Source organism: Lonchura striata, chromosome 3 (assembly GCF_050655825.1).
Source record: "Lonchura striata isolate lonStrDom1 chromosome 3, ASM5065582v1, whole genome shotgun sequence".
NCBI lineage: Eukaryota > Metazoa > Chordata > Aves > Passeriformes > Estrildidae > Lonchura > Lonchura striata.
Window position 1 is genome coordinate 81,214,396 of NC_140705.1, and position 24,915 is coordinate 81,239,310.

Here is a 24,915-nt window from a genome sequence, read left to right on the forward strand (position 1 = left end):
ATAGCAATTATCAGACATACTCCAGTAAACAGCAATATATGAACTAATACCAAACACGGAATACAAAAGCATACTTAAGAGACCTTACTATTAAGAAACAGATATCCTTCTAAAAGTCCAATTATTTGCAGTAAATCATACCAGACCTATACTCATTTGCTCTTAAACCTGGGTCTCTCACACTGAAGTTCGAAGTGACTACCAAAAGAGGTTGTATTTTTTTTTTTTATTAACTGATTTCAACTATTCTATTAATTATTACACATATTAGTGGGCAGGATATATATAAATAATAATGTCTCTGCACTTAGATGGGGAGCGGGGGTAAATGGGCATTTCAAGCATTGGGAAACATGGTAGCTTATTTATCAGGTATTTCAAAACTCCTGCACAGTACAAAAATGTACAGTCAGCATAGTGCCAAAGAAGTATTTGTGCTAAGAGACAACTTCCAAGAAAGCTTAAAAACCAAAAAAGAAGACAGAAAAGTCAGAATATTTAAACTATCCAAGGGTTCTAGAAGAAGATAGTTTCAAGCTGACATGCTGATTTCCTATACTGTACCCCAAAATAAACTTTAGCAGTCAAATCAAAGGTGATTTAATAATCTGAGCTATTTGTCATTCTCTAGAAGCATATGAACATAATGCATTTTGGATAATGCTTGTTAGCATGAATACTTTGGAGGAAAATAAAACATACTGAAGAAAAATGTCTGGCCTTAGCTAATTTATGCTATGTATTTTGATGGTATTTCAAGCTTGCTTGTTTCATTAATTTTCCATCTCGTTAGTTTTCTTCTCTTAGGGGGTCATTCACAAAGCAACATAAAAAATCAGAAGGGTCAAAAATATATTCGGAGATAGGGTAGTAAAATAAATAACTTAAAATTCTATTTTAGAAAAATAAACACAATTTGACATTTCCAGGGCTTTTGTAGCTTCAATTATTTTTTTTTTAATCAATGGGTGAAAACAAAAGAAACAACCTCCAAAAGTGGGGACTGATATAAACTGTGGTATTACAAGCACGAGTGAGGCAAGACTACAGAAATATTCAGGGCCTGTTGCAAATAAAGAGAGACCAAAAACCCTAAAAAGGTCCTAACAAGGACAATTCCTCTTTTTTGGACTGTCCTGTATCACAACATATTTAAGGGAGAACATAATTTTCAAAATGCAAGAACTTTGGTGCAGCTTTTTCCTTCCTCCCCAGCCATACTGTCTAAAGAAAACCAGCTGGGGAAGAATAAATCAGAACCCCCAGACAGCAGGAGAAGCTACAGAACGTACCAAAGCAGAAAGCACAGAGCAGCCAGACTGTGGCACGGCCTTCTCAACCCTGTGCTCCTCAGCTGCTTGTTCTGCATCTCTTTCCCACTCCTCCTTCCTCAGTTGGACTCTGCAACAGCACTCTTGCATGCTTTTCTCTCCAGCACCTAACTTTGTCTTCTTTCCTTGAAGGTCTCATCCCAGGTGACTCAGCACTTCCTAACCAACCAGCCCAACAAAAATCATTTAAACAGTATCATATCTTCTATCACATACTGTTGACTCTGTCCATTACATCCTCCTTTCCAGTAGCCTTATCCAAGTAGACAGGAAATTCTTTGGGGCAGAGATACTACCCTGCTACCCCTACCTACCCACAGTTAGGTACAAGACTAACTGCTTCTCATGAGCATAACAGTAAGTACTGTCAGAAGGTAACTGCAGCTAGGCTAATGCTGCTGAGTTTTCCATCTTACTACAAAAGATGGGCAGTGCAGATTTTGTGAATCTCACTCTTGAAACAGGGAACTTCTGATTCCCAAAGGTAAGAAATGTTTTCCTGTTTAAAACACAAAATTCTTGTTACAAATGGGATAGTAACTGAAGTACTTATGTCCCTTTCACAGCTGTGATGGTGAAAATCTGATCCAAATATGTATTTTACAGGCTGTTCAATTATTCAGATTTATGTTAACCCCTTGTCCCCTTTAAGACTAAAAATAATAATATTCAATAAAAAAATATTATTTGTGGATATTCCACATATACTATTTAAATAAAGCAAGCCTGGCTTTGCTGGGCTCTGCAGGCCAAAACAGCAACTCTTGCTTTTCTGCCCAACATACCTTGAGACAAGTATTTTGTGTAAAAATCCAGTTGGTTCTGACACTGAAATATAACCAGCTTTAAAAAATGTATAGTTCAGACTAAACACATTTACTCTCAACATTTAATATTCATGATCTTAACACACATCCTGTTTCTTAATGAGTGAAATGCAGAAGCCATAACCTACAGGCAAGGTGAAGTTCTTTTGTGGGAACTAAAACAGCATGCTGATGATACCTTTCCAGCTCCCAGTGTCATCCAGAACATTTCAAATTGCAAAGTCAAGTTTAACTTAGACTAAAGTCACATTATAGACAGGTATTTTCTTTGTAACCAACACACTCTGTATTTCTATCATTACCTTCTCTTTTGTTGATAATAACCCTGGAAAGTCTGTGGTCATGTCCAGGGAGAGTTTCAAATTTCTCCCATGAACTTTCCAACCACAAGGCCATTAAGTGCCTCAGTCCTACTCACAGCCTCAAAGGAAAGAGTAGAGGCCTTTTTTGTTTGTTTATGTTACCCAAGACATACACAAGTTATCTTAAATAAAACCAGGATTTTATTGATAAATTCAGAAGCAGGAAGAAATACCACAATAAAGTTAAATAAATACAAGTTCAGCTTAGGCTGAGAAGTGTTCCTGGGAGCTTGTACAGCTGGAAAGAACCTGTTGTGACCCAGGATTCAGAGCTGTTCTACCACACTCTTTCTTGAGCTATATTCTTGTTCAGTTTCCTACTACTATCAAAACAGCTACTGCACAGTCTTTGTAAGTTTTATTAATTCCCCACAGAATTTAGTTATCACATGTTTTAAAACAGTCTTTTCAAGTGGCTAGTTAAATTCTATCAAACTGTACTCATTAAAGGAATGCATGCAAATTCAATGAGAAGTGTCTAACAACAGTTCATTAGATGTTCAACACTGTAAAATCTTTCATAATGCAGCATGGAAAATGTAAAAATAATTTATAAAACTACAGGACAGTTAAAATCATCAACATTTACACACAATGAACACAGGTCAGGCTAATAACAGTCTGTCACAACCTTTGAAATCTCCTATGAAGTCACACCACACAATGCAAGAGCTAGTGCAATATGTATTACAACTGGTAAGCAACACTTACAAAATGGTTTGTATGTAAATTGGAATCGCAAAGTTTAAAAAGCAAGAACCACTTCTCTTGCCAAATCTAGTCAGCTAACTATAATATATCAAAAAAATAAGCTTTATAAAGGATAAAATACCCCCTTAAAATTTGAGGTACTACAGTAACTTTTCTAAGTTATTTCTCTATTCATCTCCCCTCTCTTTGCTTCTCTCTCTCTCTCTCTCTCTCTCCAACTGCACAACATCTGTCTTTCTCTACACTCTTTCTGTGCTGTGAGTCTTATGTGACATTTCCAAGAACTCAAATTCTTAAGCCATAAAATATTGCCAATTAAAAGCATGGTCCATTTTTACTTCTTTCTTCACAAAAAAACCCCAATTTATCTACTTTTTTTTTCCTGCTTTAGTGCATCTGTTGAAAGTGTCCAGATCTGGCCTAAATTAGTTACCTTTGAAATGTCTGTTAGGTTACTGCAAGATGGAGGCAGGGAGAAACAAACAAAAAAACCAAAATCCCAAATCTATTTGCTTTATTCCCTTTACTGGTTTTTCTTCCCTTTTTGTAATTCAACATCTACTTGCATACTATTTTGGAAATCTTTCTTATGGCAGCTATTACACCTGAGGTTTATAAATTCAGAGGTATTTTCCCAAATAAACCATTTTATAAGCAAGTTAATAAACAACATTCATTAACCAGTATGCAGCATTTTCATTACTTGGGCCAGTGTTAATAGGATTTAGAAATGCAAAAGGGTTATTAAAGTCTTCTGGCATACAAAGATGTTCATTCACTGAAGTGTCAGTTGGAATGACTTGCTGTGTATCAGAAAGATAAAGTTTGCAAAATTTTTAATTTTTGAAAAGGTCTTCAGATTTGCTCTCAAATGCTGAGGTTTGATGCTATTTTACTCATGTAAAAGTATTGGCAGTTCAACAGGAAAAGAAAAGGCAGCAGGTAAGTTCCAGAGACTGATACATCACTCAAGAAGTTTCTACTGGATATTTATAGTTGTAATGATCAAACTCTTAGCAAGAACTAATCAATACCATTTTTATATATAGACATTCATATGTATGCATAGATGTACACATATGTTTGGTATATCCTCATTCCTTCCAGTTCTATTCATTTATTATATTTGCTTTCACTCATACTAAATGGTAGTCAAATACACACCTTCAAGAAGGCAAACTAATTAGACTTTATGCTTCACTCAGTAAGAGAAAGCTACTAAATGAACCAAAGATACTTAAGTACTCTTGTGTTTTCAAGGCTACAAGCTACATTTGCAGGCAGCTTTCATTTCTGTTTCAGTTTGTTGGGAGAAAGCACCCGTTCCTCTCACTGCAAGTGTTAGGAATTTAAACCATTATTATGAGGTTATTATTTTAGTATCTATTTTTGAGTCCAGTCATGCTAAGTGGTACTTATCTTTTGCAATGCAAGTGAGCTGATTGAAGAAACTGAAAACTGATTCCTTTTTAAATTCCATGAAATAAGTGAAACAGGACTATATCTAGCTCACGATATCATATTAACATTTCATTTATGGATTCAAAATCTTGCAGAGTGCATTCAAGATCCACATGATGTCTTTCTTGAGTGCTAAAGTTTTCAAGAGGATCTGTACATCAGCAAATAAATAGGCAATGTAAGAATACAAGTCTGGCCAAACACGCAGCAGCTAGTAACAAAGCCTGAGGCTACTTCACCTAAGGATGAAGAGAAACTGATTTGGCTTAAAACAGAGTCAGACAACAGTAGTATGTTCATCACTGTATCACAGGAAGGGGAACTTCTCTGATGTAACTGCAATTATTTGGGATATACAAAACTAAGCTGAGAGGTTATGAGGGACCAGACAGCAATTTTCTAAAATAACTAGAGCCTAGCAGAATTCAAGTTACATATTCTCTGCTGTGAAGAAATATTATTGTATTAAGTATTTGTACTACACTAACCATCATATGCTTCTACTTACCAAAGCATACAGCATCAGCTTCACAATAATCACCCCAAACATTCTCACTAGCCTTTCCCACAAAAAAGCTCAACTCAGTGTTTGCATCCCAAACACTGAGTGTACAAATTCAACTGTTGAAATACGTATAAAGGACAGACAAGATAAAACTCATAAAATAGGCAAGGGCTGCTGTAACAACTTAAAAATCTGTAAAAGCTGTAGTAAGCTGAACAGAGGAAAAACATCCTCCCTACCCACCATGAAGTATACTCTTTACATATCCCTGAGGTCAGAGAAGAAATGCCACGAATTATCTTTAAAACAATCAAAGGCATTAAAAAATATTAAATAATAAGCAAAATGGGTTTCAACTGTGATCAGAAGTATAGTCAGAGCAAGTCACAGAGGTATTTCAGAGGAAGGCTGAACAGCAGCAAACAGCACTATGCACAGATGAATACGTTCACACAAAAACTATGCTAAAATCAGACTGCATTGAGAAGTAGATCAGCTCTTCCATTCTTTCCCTGGAATTTTTTGCAACACTAATTTATTCTGTCCTCCAGTACTGACATTTCACTAAGAAAGTATTGGTTGACTATCAAACAAATAATGAAAACATAAAGCAAGTTTTACTTTCTATTGCCACTACTCCTGCTCTCCTCTCAAAGAGATAACCATATGGCAGCATAAAGCCATCAAATACCACCTCTTTCCTTTCTTTGTAATTTATCACATGAATGTTCAGTTGTACCGAAGGCAGTTGAGCCAATATGTTCTTTCTGTAATTTATACTGCTATATGGAGAAATCTTTAAGGAAATTAAAAGCCAACATGCCTTCCATTTTCCTCTTCTGCAAATGCATCATTAAATCTATATTCCTTCTGCATTTCACAGTACCATTTTCTCCTCTATTGTAGATTATCTTCATCACATTCACCCACATTCTTTCCAAACTCCTACTGATTTGCCTTTATCGTTTCTCATCCCCAAGGTTTCTCTTTACTCCACCCCTGTACTCCACTTCTCACATTTTTCACTCCATGTAAACAGTTTTCTAAAACACAGACTTAAATGCACAGATTCAACTGGGTGCATGCTATGCAGTTCTTCCAAGACCAAACAGATCAAAAATGCTATGAACTGTCTTTTCCCACTTCAATAGAGGTGTACTCCTTGTTAAACTACATCCATTTTCATGTGTTACTTTCTGCCCAGTGCTCTGCTCTTCTATCCACACAGTCACTGAGAATCTTCAGTCTGCATATTAGTTTGCAGCTGTCCCAATGTCTCATGGTCCTGGCAAACACTCACATATGTCCTTAAACTTCCTGGAATTGCATTAAGCTTTTGTTTCGTTTCCTGTTCTTGCAATTTCTCACTGTAACTTTCCTCTTCTACCACTACCAAACAACAGACACTTGTTCACTGCACTCCTTCCAACTGTAAAAGCTTGCTGTAGCCCAAATCCATTTTTCACTTTACATGCACACAAGCAAGAGGCTGCTAAAGAAAGTGCCAGTCCTTTTGTCCTCAGTAAGTAGCCTAGCACTGGTGAGGTTGCTTCAAAGAATGCACCTTTCTCAAATGTAAGCCAGAACTTAGAGCTGAGTCACCTAAATTTTTCCTAGTTCTGACAACCAGGTAGGAAAGCATTGAATAAGTATTTCAAAATTTCAGCTGAGTTCAGGAGCAGCATCCTGAGTTCAGGAGCAACATCCATGTGCCTTAGACCTGTGTCATGTATTCAATGCTATACTTTTCAAAGAGAAGCTGTTCTATATAGGCTTAAGTTATGCTGGCATTACATGAGGCAGGTAACAAGTAAATATGACCTTATTTCTGATTTTGCATCTACTACAAATCTGCACTTTGAAATTTTAGAGGTAAGTAATGATGCAGTTGGAAGAAGGTGAACAGTGCCAGATGTCACAGAAACAGTGAGGTAGCACAAGATGAAAGGGCTGTTAAATAACATGCAGCCTCTGCCAAGAAGCAAGACACAGAATGCTTCCTGAAAGAAAAATTGAAAGAGGCGGTCTGCAAATGTGATTGAAGCACCCAGAAGAAACACAGCACTGATAGGTAGTCCTGTACTTAGACTGATCAGGGAATTCTTGTAAAATCGTGACTTTTTTCCTTTCAGTGAGGGAGATCTCACTGGACATCCAGAAATTCAAAATCACCCATGAAGACTGACATGACCATGTTGAATAAGAACCCTGGAAATTTTTTCCACTGTAAAGCCCTAGAGTCCCTTCTCATTCATTATGTTATCAAAACACTTCCCTAAGCTCTATAATGCAGTCTGCCATCTCAGGCATCCCAAGCAAGAGCAGTTTTTCAAAATGTACAGCCTAAAACCAGCCTTGCAACTGACAAGCTAGTACAGCCACAATGGAAGGGAATTAATTTTTCTCCATCAGCAAATATCCTCAGCTATGGGGTAAACTACAAAGCATTAAACCTAATGTCAGATCTATCCCAAAACTAAGCAGATAGGAAAAAATGAAAATATATCCAAAACCGCTGTATCAAAACCACTGTCTCAGTATTTCACCCATCAAGTAAACTACCTTATACACATATCCACCTGCTTTAAAACTATGTAAATACACATAAATATATTTTGAAGTGTAATTAAGAGAAGCTTTATTTACACATTTCCCCTTCACCAGAAATCAAACCAGAACCGTTACTGCAAGCTATTGAGCATTCCTTGTTCTTCAAAACAAAGCTGCTGTACATAAATTGTATGATTTGTCAACTACGTAGCAATACAATATATTTTAGTAGCTTGCAGGTTTTCTCACACATTCAAGTTTTCCATCTCACAGCATTATATTTAATTACATAACAATGAACTTCTGCCCTTATGTAACTTGTTGGCCTGAACTTGCTGCAGATATCAGGAGGGTATAATGAAATCTTACAAATGCTTTTTAGAAGATAGGATGCATACTTAATAGTGTTAGGTCTTAGAAAATAAAGGTCTTGAATTTTGCACCATGAATATAGAACAGGACAAAAGCATTTCTGAAGAAAGCTGTGCTACTACTGGAAACAGCTACCTCATCTATTGTTCCTACGATCCTGCATAATTTTCATTATGTAGTTTCATTACTATAGTTCTGCAACTACAGTGTCTTAAACAAGAATGAACAGATTGTTTTTCTGAAGCCTTTAGAGTTAAGTTTAACTTACTTTTTTTTTTCTTTTTTAACACTGCATGGAAAAGAGAAGAAAATGGAAAAAAAGCCTCTTAAGGTTTAACATTACTTATGAATTGAGAACAAGCTTTTACTGTCTTTGACTGACTTTCATAGTATTAGAAATATTAAAACACAGAAATTAATGCCTTAAATTTCAGTGACATTTACATATGTCTATTGATTAGTAGAAAACAAAAATCTTCTAGGACTCAGAATGCAATGAATTACTTTGTTTTTCAGATTTAGTGAAAAAAATCCTTCTCTTATATAGGTTATCATGTCATAGACAGCACAGACCAGATGAGCAAAGCCTGTAACCTACACAGTAAAGTGTCCAGCAATGCAAACAAACCATTAACTTGAACAACACTGACTTCTAAACACTTGGAAACACTCCAAAGAGGCTTGATTTGAATTAGTGCTGCCATTCAACCGGAAAAAAAAATAGGATGCTTTTAATATACAAATCTAAAGAATTACTTCTATACTTATTGCTCAATATAATAAAATTAGTTAAAATTGCTCTAATCTAGAACTAGGAAAAAGTCCTGGAATCTCAGTAAACAAAAATTTTGTTCAACACCACTAAGTGCACTTATGCAGAATGATAACAAAGAAATCTTGATGCTTACCCCATCATTGCATTTTCTTTAATCTGGCCCTCTGTGCCATTTACCATTGGTTCTTGATTTCTGTTTTCTTTATCTGAAACATCACTTGAGAGGCCCAATAAAGCTCGCACTCGTTTTGATTTCACATCCAATACAGTGTCAGTGTAGCCCACCTCTTGTAGATACCTGAAGGAAGAGAACTCATGCTAATCTTCTCTGCACATGTCACTTCTGCAAAACATGAAATTCCGCCCTGCACTCATCCTCAATCCCTTAGCTTAGCAACTGACTGAACTTCTCCATGAACACATCCTCAATCCCTTATTTTAGCAAACTGCGGTGCTGAGCTAGTGAAACATGCTTGTAAATCATCCTGTACCAGCTGCAGAGGGATCGCCTCTTGCAGTACCAGCCTCTACAGTCACTGAGAGAAAAAAAAATCAGAGGTTATACAATACGTTATTCATTCATTTACTAAAATGGATGGAGAAACACTTTCAATTAAAATATTTACAACTGCTTTATAAATATCACCACAGTTGCATGCACAAGCATGGTCATTTTATTCTTTGACACATGGAAACTAAATACAAGAAGCAGCAGATATGTTCCTTACGTGAACGTTATTAGAAGCCTAGAAAACAGAATAAAACTTAAATTCTTTAGCTGTGGCTATTAGTAAGAGTTGTTATTTATGATGGACTAGGCTTGATAAAATCTCTCTTGCCTTTCCTTTATTCTGCAATGGATCTGAAAAATTTTTCTTCCATATGACTGAACAGCAAAAATCCTTGCACCCCGAAGTTGGCTCTGGAGGTTTAAAGCTGGCTCTTTGACCAATATGCCACTTTGCCCTTGATGGCAACAGGAGAGAAATAATGATTTAAAAAAGTAAAAATTGGTTTGTGTCCTTCCCTCTAGAACATGGAGTTAATAGCAGTGAATTGACTGAATTGTTAATATTCTAGACAACTCTGAAGAAGGGAAATGCTATTTTACAGCGACAGCTGTTATAAATCAGGGACATGCACTTCTCCTGCAAGAACATTCTCCTCCAATTATTTAACAATATCATTCACATAACAACATTAGCAGAAAAATACTGATTGTTGGCTACAGAAAAATCTAACAAGTCACCTATTCAAAACAGAGTCTGTAAGTAATATACACTCTATATTCAGCAGTGTGTCACTCTTGTATGAACTGCGCTGAGATGGAAGGACTTGTCTTCAAAATCACTGATCCAAGTCAAAATCACTCTATTTACATTTATTCAACATGCATCCAAAGATTTGAGCTCTTGCAAAAGAGAAGCTTATACAAGCCATCCAACAAATTTAACCTTTGCACAACTCTTTGGAAAGAGGTCTTTTAATACAAGGTTCTGGACCATCCTTACTGTCTCAGTCCCCTCTCATTTAATCCTCTGTAACACACCCAATATCATCGCAATTAAGTTAGTTACTATGATCACAATTCAAAAATTAATTCAGATTAAGAGACATTTCTTTCATTAACATGAACAGAGATTTAGAAAACATCTAGTCTAATCTTCCTGATGTTAGTCTTTTCTGCAACTTAAGCAAGCCAAAATAAAACCTTTTCTTATCCAATGCCAACTGGTTTTATTTTACACAGCTCTTAGTAGAAATTGTGTCTTTGCTTTTTAATTGTGAAGTGTCATGACCCACTGTTCTCCCAAGCAGATTGTCTTATTATCCTCCATGAAAGAAAAGTAAATGAGATCAGGTGTTTGTGACTTGACAAGGCTTCTCATCTGAAGGTATGAAATATTAAAATTTTTCAAAACCCAAAAGTAGTGCAGAAGCTCAATGAATTTCATCACACACACTAACTTTACTTTCAGTAAAATATAACTGAAAAAAAAATCAAATACCATCACCATCATATTTCATTAGCAGATTCTTTCTTTGCATTCAGTATTTGACTCCTTTTTTCAACACTTACTGTCTTAACAGCTGTCGTCCTTGTTTCCAAATTAGCTGGCTGTTCTGCTGTGGCTGAATCTCTGTCTCATTCCCTTCGTCTGAAAAAGATTATTTTATATACATTTTTTTATTTTTCCTATTTGCATAAAAATGCCCATCCACTTGAAAAGACAAATGTGATCTGCCTTAAAATGATTAGGAATGGTTTAATACCAAATTCAAAGTGCAAATAATGAAGGGAGAAAAAAAATGTCACAGTACATAATTGCAGTACTATATACACATAGAAATTTCCAGGTACATCCTGCTCTATGAGAGCAAGTTCTAACTCCTTTAGGGGAACATAATGACAGTCAGTCTGCAGTCCAATTTTTGCTTTGGCATTCCAAGATAATTGCTGCTCACATTAAGTCTGAATACAAATATCTTTAACTGCTAACTGCAGCACAATATTGGTTTACAACTTCCCAATTTCCTTAATATTTGATAGTTCAACATGAATCAACAGATCTACTTACATCAATTTAATCCATATTTGTATTAGTTTTGTAGAAACAAACAATAGGTACTATTTTTTAAACTGAAAAGTTGTTGAAAAATTTTCAGCACATTTTCCCCAACCATAAATGCTACTACTCCAGGAAAATTAAAATCTACCAAAAAAAAAAGGAAAAAAAAATGTCTGTTCTCTTAAGAAAACTATAAGAATGCCGACAACCAACAGCTACACTTTTATTCCATATACAGCTTCACAGCACATGATGGTGGGTTATTCCCTCTCCTCAAGGAGATACATATGCTTCCCAAGACAAAAGATCTTGGTTTATCATCTATAAAAGCCTCTACAAAACTTTAAAATTTTGTGGAGCAAACACTGAAGTATGAACAAACTTCCTGTGTAAACAAGACTTAAGAACCAGAAACACCTGTGGTATACTCATATGAGTAACTTGATATGTGACACAGGAAAGCCATTATTCTCATCGGAAAGTCACTTACCTTTAAACAACTCAATTAATACTACACAAAAAGACCCCACCATTACCAAAGAAGCTAACAAATACTAATCAGAATTCACATTCAAGGAGAGACATATGAATTTTAGACATCTCATTCACAAATCTATTTAACAGCAACCACAGGAAATAAACAAATGCACAATCATTTTCCAATGACAACTGGACATGGCTGGATCCAATGCACAGCTACCAAAGCTCAGTCTATAATTATTAAAACATGCCTGAGGTAAATCTGCCTGAAAATTCCTTCTGGAAGCAAAACCCATTCTTCTGAAGGCACTGTTAAGTATATCCAGAGGCAAGAATTCTCTTGTGCTTAGTCTCCTCAAAAATGATGACTGCAAGCAGTAGCAGTGGTTTACAGCTAAGAGTGAAGAAACTTGCATTGAGGGAATTATAGCAGAGGATATAGTATATATAGTAGAAATAAATTGTACAAGAAATTTTATTTTTAAAGTATCTCTTTACCAGGAGATTGAAATCTTTCTTCTACAAATTGTATTACAGACTCGCCAAGAGATCATACAGAAAACAACAAGGACACATGTGGAAGAACTACTACCAATATTTTGACTTTTTGTCATGACTGGGAAGGAAAAACAGGGACAGGGCAAGGGGAACATATGGACACACAACTTAGGTATCTATCAAAGATAACTTTAAAACAGCATTAGAACAAAGTTTCTATTTTAAGTCATCAGTTCAGATTTGATACAGAACAAAAATACACCTTTCTGATAGCTATATATAGAATGCAATGGGATAAATGAGAATAATGGAATTTTAACTAAAATATTTCCACAGTGTTGACTTTGGAGACTTAATGCACAGTCTAAACCTCTGCTGGGCAAGCTAGGCCTCACACTACATTCCTCAGCTGGAAACTGGAGCAACATGCTGTAACTGCATCCTGAGAAATTACAAAAAAAACCCCATGGCTGTCTAGGGTTGTGGTATGATCAGGACAAAGTTTTCCAAAAGTCCATATACAGATTGAGGCCTCCCATATAGTAGCACCAAATTCAATATTTCTTCAGTTATGGAAATAATGCTAATAATCGCATGAAATAAAATTTCTAAAAAACTAATTAAGAACTTGGACAAGAAAAGCTTGGTGTAAAGCATTGCTAGTTGGTGTGGGGTTGGATTTTTTGTTTGTTTGGGGGTCTTTGAATGACCTTCTAAACCCAATTAGGTAAGAAATCACCATGACAGTCAGCCAGACACAAACCTCCACAAACCAAGTGACAGAGATGAGATTTGCAGACATTCTATGCTCTGCCTTTACATATAGGTGGTTCCAATTTTGTTGTAGTAGAAGCATCAGGAGACTGAGACACAAAAAACATTATCTATAGTTTCAATGGCTTAACCATTAGCCAGATCCCTGTACCACTTTTTTGTATTTTTTTTCCCAGAGGAAAGGATAGGGAGGATGGGGGGATAAAAGAAGTAATGTAAATTCTTAATTTCCCCAGTTGAGTTCTTAAATTTATTTGTGTGAAGTAGGAGATGAAAACAAATTAGCTTTCCAGAGACAAAGGCAAAAATCTGAAATTCTCTAAATACATCTCCAATGATCATTTGAATTCTACAGAGAAATCTCCCATTCAAAAACTCTCACATATGTCTAACATGCATTTTAATTTTTTTTTTCCTGGAATACCACTGAAGTAATTGAACAAAAAATTACGAACTATACATTTCATTCAGAAGAATTATCCAGAGATAAAAGGATTCTATTGCTGTGAATCTAGTATCCTATTCTAAAATATCCATACACATCACTAAGGAACAGAAAAACTATTTTCCCCAAGAGCAGTCTGTTGATTTCGGTTTGGATTTTTTTTTTAAATCTAAACTAACTTGATTTATTAATAGACTCTTAGAGCACTAGGATATATTTTTAACTGTACAAGAGTAAAATACAGGTTTTATTAATTATCTCTATTCTTCCTGCTCCATTAAGAGACTTATTTTATCAATACTATCAATTCAGCATTTGCACATGACACAGTTAAAGTTTTATGCCAGTAATAATCTCACTCTCATTAAATTCTTACCAGAATCATAGTTTGGTGGCTTCATATCTCCCTGATTCAATTCTGTGCCATATTTTAATTTGTGGTATTTAGCCCTGCAAGGAAATCAAACAAAAAAATATTTTAAAATCGACTAGTACATTTAAAGTATATCTCTCAACACATAAATGTCACCTGTTTTGACTTGAAAAGACACTCCTTTCTTCTAGGCTAGGAACAAAGCAAATCAAGTAATTTTACCATGACTTCAGATAGGTAATTTTACTGAAATATTTTTTTCCAAGGGTGACATGAAATTGCATAGTGATATGTGACACATAGGAAACACAGAGCAGTTGACTGCAGATTTTACAAAATGTTCTTGCTACAGAAAAGGTTCCTTCCCTGTGGACAAAAGCAACTCTTCTGTTTCCCTTCCCAACCCCCCAGTCTTTCCTTTTTAGCCAATGTTTATAAAACATTTTTACTATCCATGTCAGTTCCGTGCCATCTACTTCATATCTCATACTGTCACTCCATTAAGCAAACTTCAGTTTTATTCTTCAAAATGGTGTGCTCTCCAACAGCAGCAGGTCCTCAGTCAGAACTCTTCCAAACGAGATTTAGCAGTGACAGCTCACCCACACCACTTTTTCTCAAAGCTACTAGGTCTGTTACTTGACCAAGTGCAAAAATGGAGACTTTCTTCCAAAAATATTTAGTCTTCAAAAGGCCTAATGCAATAAGCCCCACAGAGCATGCCATATTATGACAAGAGTAGCTACAAAAAAATGGAAATGCATTTTTGAGAAGCTTCATCCTAAAGACTCAGTATGTACAGACTTTGAAATATACATAATAACAGCACAGTAGTACAGTATTACACATGCACATGTAAGTTAACCAAGATTCATTACAGTACTCTTTTAACAGTGCAACAGAGAAAATTAGACAAAGTGAACCTTTTCTGGTTTTGCAATCTGTTCCCTCCGTCTCTGACACCATAACTTTAAAAGTCCAAAATTGCAAGTTTTATACATTCACAACTGGGTAGAAGAGTGGCACTTACACCAGTTCCTACCCTAAAAAAAAAGCTGAGAACTCAGGAAATGCTGCATGTGCAGCCTGAGAGTAGTGGGACAATCAAATACCACACACATACACACAGTTCAAATGCAAATATACGCAGTGAAGTGTAGCGTAGCAACAAAAAGGCCGAAAAAGACAAAAAAAAAAAAAAATCTGACATATGCACCAACATGAAAAGGAGTTTTGTTAGCTCCAATAGGCATAAGGGAACTCTTCCACTTAAAATTTGTTTTTGAAAAAATTAATGGGTTTGACACTTTGTAATTATATGAGGCAAGTTCTCACTAAAATCACATTACTATATTAAGAATGGCTGCAGAAAATGTTTTCAAGTTACCTACACCTATACATTGGTTCTTATATACCTTCATTATATTACTGGTTTTCCTATTTAATCAAGAAAGCCCATTACTTCTAACAAAATAGTACTGAAGAATGCTTCATGATTCTTATGTTTCAATTTCTATGGTAATAGATTCCTACTAATCCAGCTGCATTTTAATTATAATAAACATTTAATTCTGACTGAGAAGGGTAAGTCAAGAGTAAAGAAGTGCCTCTTAGGCATAGCAACACCAACAGATGAAGGAACTAACTCTCAAGAGTCAGAGCATGAAGCTCTAACTCAGCTGAGCAGCAATCAACAGGAAGAGGAGAAATGATGTGCTTGAAATGTATTAAAAGCAATAGATGGAAGTTAAACATTTTGGTCAGTATAGAAAAGAATAACCAAGAGTGGAAGAAAATCAAAGCTGAATGCTCAAAGTATTTATCTTTCCTTTTCCAACTATCCATTTCTTACATGTTACCCTAGAAAAACAACTGCATGTCATTATTGTTAAATATTTATGCTATGTATTCTTTTCCTCCACCACCACTAATGAAAAGCAATGATTAATCAAAGAATTAAGAAATCCTCCACTCTGTCACCAACTTCAAAGATTACCATTTTTTAATGCAATCAACAAGAGACTTTAATATGTAATCTATTTTAATCTGACTTAACAGAAGAGAACAAATATTAATACTCTGATCTAACCTGGATTACTGACATATGTTGTGTTCTACTTCATTCCTTCTAAGAATTGTGGGAGAAGTTGGTTTTGCAGCAGTCAACACTTGCTTTTAGTCCACTATGCTCTACACATTCACTAGTTTTCTTATCAAGTTTTGTTAATCATTTTCAGCCTAAGAAAAATGTTTCCTAGGTTCACTGAAAGGATAATTCTTTGTATCTTTCCTGTACCTCAGATCTCATGTTCTCTAAAATCCATCTTTCAAAGATTCAGACTGCAGGTTTTTTAACTTCTCAGTGTATTTAAATCCATTAAATCAATTTTTGCCCACTTTTTAATTCACTTCCCTCTTAAATCAACATTAATGGTCTTTTTTCTTACTCAGGTTTTCCGCACTCATCAAAAGCATTATAAAATAATTTCACCAAAATGAGATTATTCATTCTAAATCCATTTTAAATTGTTAGTAACCAGGATTTTGTAACGGTTTCACCTCACAACACAACAGCTTTTAAAGCTTTTGGTGTTATTGTTGAAGAGGATAATGTAGATTACATGGCCTTGCACACCACTGTTCCTTTAAATTTAATTTTAGGGCCAAGCTGGACTAAGATTTCATCTTTTAGAGAACCTAACTTTGTATATTGCAGGCAGAGACCAGCAGCCCTACAGAAAAGGCAAAAGAACCATATTCTAATGAAGAGGCAACTGAAGAGATGAAAAGCCCCAAAAAGTAATCTTTATTTTCAATATTGCTGGAAAAGTTAAAAACAAAGTTATAGAGCTCTGACTGCACAAAATGACAAAAACCTCCAATGCTATAATCAAATCTGAATTGAATTAAATTGGTATCAATTCAGACCTCTGAGCAGGATGCAGATTTGAAACAGAAACATGAGTATCATGCCAGAGTATGTGACACACTGAACTCATCTTCAGTTGTGGCCAGCTTCTGAAGTTAAAAATCATATTACAAAAAACTCCCATAAAATCAATATAGACTGCCTGTAGGTCATCTAGGAAATATCTTCTACACTTCTTCAGGCTGTATGAAATTTATTATTAAACACCCTTTTATGATACAGCTGAAAATGTCACAGGTATGGAAGATAAACAATCTTTTTCTCAAGTGCACTAAGAGAAAGGCTGAACACCATGACTCAGACTATAGGACTAGATGGGAGTCTTGACCCTTCAGTTACACATATTGCAATCAAATGGTATGAAACTTTTCACAAAATAACCTTTAATTCTTTTCTACACAAATTCAAAATATCACTTATTCCATTAGCACATTTTAATTTAATTGGCTTTTACAATGACAGAATATCTCCTGCCCACCTGTAATGCTGACTTTTTTCACTTTTGGAGAAATCACATGGTCCAATTATTAACAGCTTTAAAATGGCCTTCTACAGCTCACCTTGAACTTTAGCTCATACATCCCAATAGTGTGATACTACCATCAGAAAAAGAGATAAAGTATATTTTGTGTAAAAAAAGTATAAAGAAAATGAAATTTATTCAACCTTTGTATCATCTGGTCAAAAAAAAAGGACAGTAGTTTGGTGGCAGGGGAGAAAAAGAAACAAAGATTTATTTTCTGAAACTTGCTCAGCTTCAATGATTTACCTGCCATTTCTGCAAATTACATATGAATTATTAACAGTATGCAGAGACAAAAAAATGATTTTAAAATGTTCACCTAAGGATACAGCTTTTTTCTACCTGAAGGCTAGCCTTCCAGTAATTTAAAAGAAAGCTATTTTAGCACTGTGAAACTATGTTCCTGGGTAGATGCCCTTACTCAGATAAGTATGAATATTACCACTGCTCTGGCTTCTGCCCTTCATTACACAGTGCTCCTCTTTTGGTTAGCATTATTTTCATTAAACTAACTATGTGTCCTCTATTCACTGCTTGGAAACATTCAACATGGCTGCCACACAAGAATTGCTCAGGAAAATGCTAAAAGCCTTCATCTACATTTCCTAAGACTGAGTGCAGTGAAACTTTTCTGAATACTTCACACAGAAAAAAATTTTATTCCAGTCAAAAAAGCCACTATTTCTTGGAAATATCTGTCTCCAGACCTGAAGCATCTGATCCAGCTGTGCTGAGGGAGCCTGCCAAAACAGCCGTAGAAGATCTGGGAGCTGCCGCCAAATCAAGAGACATAAATAAGAATGACTGCCAGGAACAGCACGGCGAGATATTCTACCCGGGGGAGAAGGCGCCAGCCTTACACTGATCAGACACATCAGTGCAGAAAACAACACAAAATTAAATCAACTGTTTCTAGAGACATAGCTCAGGAGTCCAGTTCTTTGGTTGACATATGTTAAGACAGGACGTGAGCTAGACTAGCCGAAATATGACATGTTCTTGAGAGAAACAGTACTATGTTTCAGCTAGCTCCTGAAAATCCAGAGGCACCAGTGCAATTTACTGATGGTGGAGCAAGTATTGATAAAGTCATAAAAAGTTCTCAATTCTGAACAGCCTCACACTGCAATCTACTGGATGCTGGCAAAACTACATCACAACTGCTATTGAAAAATGCTAGCACTTAACTACACACTAGCTCCTTCTAAGCTCCTTGCAATTTTGCCTACTAAGACTCTTCAGCAGAAATAACCTGGCTTGCTATACACACATAGAATAAAAAGGTAACCTCACAATTACTGACATAAAGACTAAACATTAAACTAAATTTGCCACAAAAGCATGACCATCAGTAGTAAAATTTATTTTCTACCTTACCCACACTAAAATGACATGAAATAGAAAACAACAGTGATCCCGAAGCTGTTAATTTATAGTAAAAATTGAAACTATTTGGTTGATAAAAGAAATGAGGAGCAGCCACTATAAGTAACAGCAGCTCATAGAAGCATGTACCTGAGTAAAGAAATGTTTCACATTTCTTTTTCATGGTTTCCTGAAGGCATTGTGAACATGGAGTACTCTGGTCCAAAATTTAATACTCTGTTCTGTTACTCATAACTGATTTTGTCCAGCTGAGAAAGATCTGAAATGCCATAGCAGAAATGAAGGAATACAGGAATGATTCCCCATCCTCTCACAGCACACCAACTTTCCCCAAACTTGACAGGAATGTCTTCCTCCTACCTTGTAGGATCTCATGAGCCCAATGGAAAATGCCAGCATCCTGACTACTGTCTGACCAGGCTGCCAACTGATTTAGGAAAATGCTGGGAAACAGAGCAGTGCTCCCAAGCTCAGTATGTTGCTGTTCTTTCAAGTATCAAGCAAGAACACTCGCTGAGAGATAATTCCAGAAAGAAATAGAAGACTATTTCTTTAGAAACTGGCAAATAAAACTGCTGTTTAAAACTACAAACTCATAAATAGCTGTCTCCAGCACACACACCAGTCACAAGCATCACATCTGCTTGCAGAACCACTGCACACCCGTACTGGAACTGTCACACTGGATCAGATCAGCTGACTGTAGCCTACTGACCTGAGGAACCGAGACTAATGCCACGGACTGCAGAAAAACATGCAACATAAAAGATACAGATGTAAAAACTGTAATAAGAACCCACCGAGTGTTTTTTCCTAATCCTGACAGGGACTGCTGCATTAAGTTTTAAATGTCATAGTTTAGGTGGATTTTACACTGTAAAACTGAGGGACATTTTCACCATCCATATGGAAGTTTGATTTTTGTTTTTTTAATGTTACAAAGTTTCTCTGATAGTACACAAAAATGTATTCACATAGTTTGATAATTTTAAATTGCTAACTTCTGTGCATTTTGAACATGAAGAGTTAGAGATACTTTTACATAATCAGGAATAGCTCCACCAGTTTTGAAACACAAGAAATCTTCACAGAATACATATAACTACAAGTATATCTTTAACCAAACCAATGACAATAAGCTTTGTGAATATGCTCCAAATGTAAGCCTTTCCGCAGCCATAAAGTGCAAACTCCATGATGCATACATTTTGTATTTTTCTGTGCTCTTTGATGTAGTATCAGTTTAGTACCATAACAAGACCTGGGCAAAAAGAGTATCTACCTTAAGGATTCCTCCCAGAACTCCCCAAAGCAGTAGAAAATACATTGGAGCCCTGGGGCTACTGCTGGCCAGAACCCTGGCTGCATCCCCATGCTAGTGGATTAACTGGTTGCTACCAAGAAGTTATGAACTGGATGGTAGTGCTAAAGGAGCCTATATAAGATGAGCAAATCTGAATGCAATACAGTAATGTAATTATTGGTGTCCTTTTAAACGTATCTACCAGTGATGTTCTATTCCTCATTTGCATATGTGTGTATTTTAAATCTTATTTCTACTAAACAAACTCCTTCAGAGGCTTCTTTTATTAAAGAGAAGCAGGAATTATTTGATAAGAAAAAGATAATATAAGCTATGACTTCTTTGCAGCAGTGCCATAAATATTCTCTTTATTCAATAATTTTAAACACATTTCACCAATTAAAAGAATTTAAACTAAACCTTGCCTAAAATAAATTGGTTGAACAGAGAGATTTCCGAAAACATGATAAAAAAACAACCTGCTTGCCTCGAAGGCTGGAATAACAGCAAAGTATACATAAGAATAAAATGGTAAACTGAGGACTTGTACTAAAATGTCCATGAACCATTGATAAACCAGTAAACATTTTTTCAATCACACAATTAACCTCCAGAAGATATTCTTGTAGAATTTCTCATATTGAAAAGACTAAAAACTTAGCAAGATTAAAAACTAGTAATTATTAGACTGAAGATAGTTATTCAAGATTTCACCTGACACATATTAGTAAACAAAGCTATTACTTTGAACAAAATGAAAATACACTGTCATTCTGGAGTATAATCTATACAGTTCAGTGGAATTTTACCAAGGGAAAGCATTCATTATGGATCAGCTATGGGTTTTGTTAGCATGTTTTTCAAGCCATATTTTAGCTATTGTTCTTATCATAATGCAGACATTTAGACTAGTGGTTTTATTTAGTACAGTAAAATCTGTCAATCTGAGAACTGAGTAGAGACAGGAAAAATATTTCTTGGTTTTGTCAAAAATAAAGGTTCTGTCTTTAGCATTTCTTCATCACATACTGATCGTAAAAGCAGCATACCTTTCCTGTTTGAGCGCATATTCCAGCATTTTGATTCTTCGCACTAGATCCTTCTTCAGATTTTCCTGTCCTTTCCTTTCACCTTGAAGAAAGGCAATCTGGGCCTGCAAAAGGAAGTGTTCAATTTAGAATCTGCTTGCTCAAAATTATTCAGCTTAGCTCTTAAGTGTGTCTGTGTGTCTTCCAAAGTTAATTTAATATTCATTTGTAGAGTTCAAAAGGAGTTGGCTTACTATGCTTCGTAAACATTAAACACTTAAAAAATCACTGCATAGGTACAGCTTCTAAATGGCATGCTCACTACAGATCAAAAAAAAAAGAAAAGAAAAAGATAATAAATAAAGCAATTTTGGTTTGTTTGACAGGGTTTGTTTTCTCTCTTGGATAAACATTCAATAAAGGATAAGAAATGGATAAAATAAGCATAGAAAAAGCCTTCAGCAGATAGAAGTATTTACCAACAATAATCAAGAGAAGATGATAAAGTATTTCTGCTCACTAACTGAAGTAGTGTATAATTAGGGTATAATTCTATAGATACATGACACTAGTAAAAAAACCTGATGTAAACCATGTTCAGCTAAAATAAGAACAAAAGAAAAATAAAACCCTGTTTGCAAAATACAGGGTTAAGTGTTCATTGTCATACTCACTAAAATAGGTTAAGGGAAGCTCTCCAGAAATACTGTAATTAAGAGAGGAAGAAAAGGAAAACAGGGAAAGGTATTTTGTTGAGGGAGACAAGGAGAGAAATGGTACATAAGTAAACAAAAGTAAAGCAGAAAATAGATAGCTAACCTCTATCAACTTCCAGCACAAGTATTCATTTGCCTGTGAAAAATCTCCTTTAAATAGAAAATTATGACAAACACAAGATATAAATTCCTAATCATAAAGGAAGAACTACCTGATTTTCTACCTAATGTTCAAATCAAGAGGCAAGTTCTTGTGCTTGCTCAACTCATAAATACATTTTTAGGCAAAAATACCCTACAGGCAGTGACCACATCATGCCTCAGTCTCACCTGCCATTTCCAGGATCAGAAGCTTTCTGCACCTCTACAGCTAAGTCTCCATGCATCTCATCTGTCTCTGAAGAAGCACAGCCAGGATAAATGGCAACTGGCCCACACCACCAGCTGTTGAGCATGACAACCTATAACCCTTTAATTTAAATAAACACCCAGGAAAGTCAGGGATTAAAAATGAGCAGGAATATCCTATCCTCACCTGTCACAACCTTGCAATCAGTCCTCAGATATTTTAGTTAATGGAGACAGTTGCTTCCAAAGAATCTGACTGCAGATTTTTACCCCAAGGTGAGAAAAAACAGAGTCTCTAAATGCCATTTTCTCTCCAGCAACTATAAAGGGAAGGCACTCAGTTGGACTTTGGTGACTAGGCAAGATTAATCTCACACCCAAAGCCTTTTGCTGGTGGCCAGCAATAGCAGCTGCTCTAAATATATCACACCAGCTGACATTATTTCATTGCTCAAGTACAGCCAGTAAATAGCATGACAGACACCTGAAGGATCCTTAACTGCCAGACACCAACTAGACCAGCCAGTTTATGACAAGAGAAAAACACTGGCTGCTCTCCAACTAAGTCACTCTTCACTTTCAACAGGGGAAATACATTTGAATTCCAAAAAAAAAAAGAAAAAAAAAAAAAAGTCAACAATCGAAAGATCTCTCACTCTGGCATCAACTACAATTGAATTCTAATTTTACGTCCAGGTTTAAAGAAGGGCAGGAAAAAGAAATGTTGATGCTGGAGTCAGCATTTCCTACCCCGAGGAATGTAATGTGTGAGAAGCATCTCAACTCGGTCAGCATCCCTCCCAAGAGGAGCATCTCAGGCACATAAAATTTAGTTTGCAGTAACTGTACAGACACACAGATTCTCACTCCATATCTCCACATAGGCCCGGCAGAACTAAACATGTGCTGTTCTTGTCACAAGGGAGAGAATATCAAAATGCACCTTTAAAAACAGAAATCATGATGTAAATATGTATTTGGCTGGGATGAAGATCATCCAATGCCATCAGGACACAAGCTGAAGTGATCTATTATGTGACCTGCTATCTGCAAGCAATTTCTAGCCAAGAATGAACTGACTGAACACACTGGAATGAAGCATTTTTACCCGGAAGGTTGGCAAACAACACAGCTCACACACTGCTATACTACAAAGGTCAAAGCAGCATTACTGTGCTAACAGTTGAGACTAAAGTCATCTTCCACTGGTAGCAGCCTAAACTAAACTAAAAAAATGCAACTTCTCAGTAGTTTTAACGGCTTCCTTTTGTAAGAGGGAGAGACATAAATGGATATGATTAAGAAATACTATATGACACCTCCTCCATGTGGACATCTTTTGTTGTCAGTAATACGTCCATGCTCTTAATGATGTCTTAGAACTTTCCTTTTTCCTAGATTTTCAAGAAATACTTGTGTTTCGTACTTAAAATGCCCACAGAAACAACAGAAGAATCCCTAGCCTGAGAGCCATTTCTCCAGCCCTACATAAGCTTATTGCTAGGATCCTTCAAGGTTAATAAATATAAAATTTACAGATAGGAAGTTATACTGGTACTTCCAGAAACTGAGAATAATTTTGCTCTCTCCTTGGAGTCTGCATGGCTTTTAGCATAGTTTGTTCATGCTTTTCTTCAGAGTAGCATGCCTAATACTCACTAGTTTTGAAGAATTCTGGCTCTGGAAATGAGAATACTTACATTTAGTCATTTTTATAACATAGAGAAATATTCCCTTTCTTATCCACAAGATGTTAGCAACCCTTATCCCTCATTTATACATATACTGAGTAATTACAATTACATCAGTCTCAGTGGACAATAAAAATCAGTTATACATGTAAGCTTAAATGTTATTTGAGAAATTCTTAATGAAAATATTCAGGTTTGATTATATTGCAAATAAGGACAGTATTAGACTAATAGCTGAAAATGTATATTAACAGTAATATACTAACAGTTCATATGTCTTAAGCAGATTTCATTCTTTAAAATTTCATTATTTTGGTAATTCACTGAAAATATGCAAAGGAACCTAAATGTTCATACTGTAAAACAAACACTTTGCAGATAAATGTAAACTGAATAAACAAGCACAATGAGTTTAAATATCTAAAATTACAAAATATGACATGTAGCAGTATTTTCACAGTCTCTAGAACAATACAGTGGCAACTGTAGGATCACTAGTTCCAATTAAAATACATAGACAACACCTGTCTAAACGTCTGTGCAAACATTGAATGTGCAGGAGGTCTGGGTTGAAACACAATGAAAATTATAAATGAACTGCACAACTACAGTTTTCTTATATGTCAGTCAAAAACGACAGAATTTTACCAATAGACTGAGACTCCACAGGCAACTTCCCATGGCTGCAGCTTTAACCCAAGTCAAATCTGGAGCCTGAGCTACACCTGAGGGAGTAGAAGAGCAAAGTAGATTTCCTTCCGCTTTGAGTAATCTTTGACACTGCTCTACACTTGTGTTTCGACCACTCCTGGGAAGGTTTGCCAAAAATTTCAAGAATCCACAAATATTCCCAACAAACAGGTTCTGTGACAACTGACCTTCTAGGTAGTAAGGTAAAAATGCATCAAGTTGTAATCCAGTCTTTGCAAACCTCAAAATTGCATATGGGGATTGTGC

General features: G+C 35.7%; 1 protein-coding gene across 6 annotated transcripts in view; it reads right to left on the minus strand.

Moving 5' to 3' along the window:
- STRN (striatin) overlaps positions 1–24,915 on the minus strand; it is a 70,639-nt gene that overhangs the window by 33,716 nt on the left and 12,008 nt on the right. For all 6 annotated transcript variants that reach the window (XM_021528090.4, XM_021528088.4, XM_085576916.1 and 3 more), the window contains exons 2-5: positions 21,225–21,328; positions 14,038–14,111; positions 10,975–11,053; positions 9,028–9,192 (exon numbers count right to left, since the gene is read on the minus strand). In XM_021528090.4, coding sequence (XP_021383765.2) covers positions 9,028–9,192; positions 10,975–11,053; positions 14,038–14,111; positions 21,225–21,328 — 422 coding nt within the window. The remainder of the gene's footprint in view (positions 1–9,027; positions 9,193–10,974; positions 11,054–14,037; positions 14,112–21,224; positions 21,329–24,915) is intronic.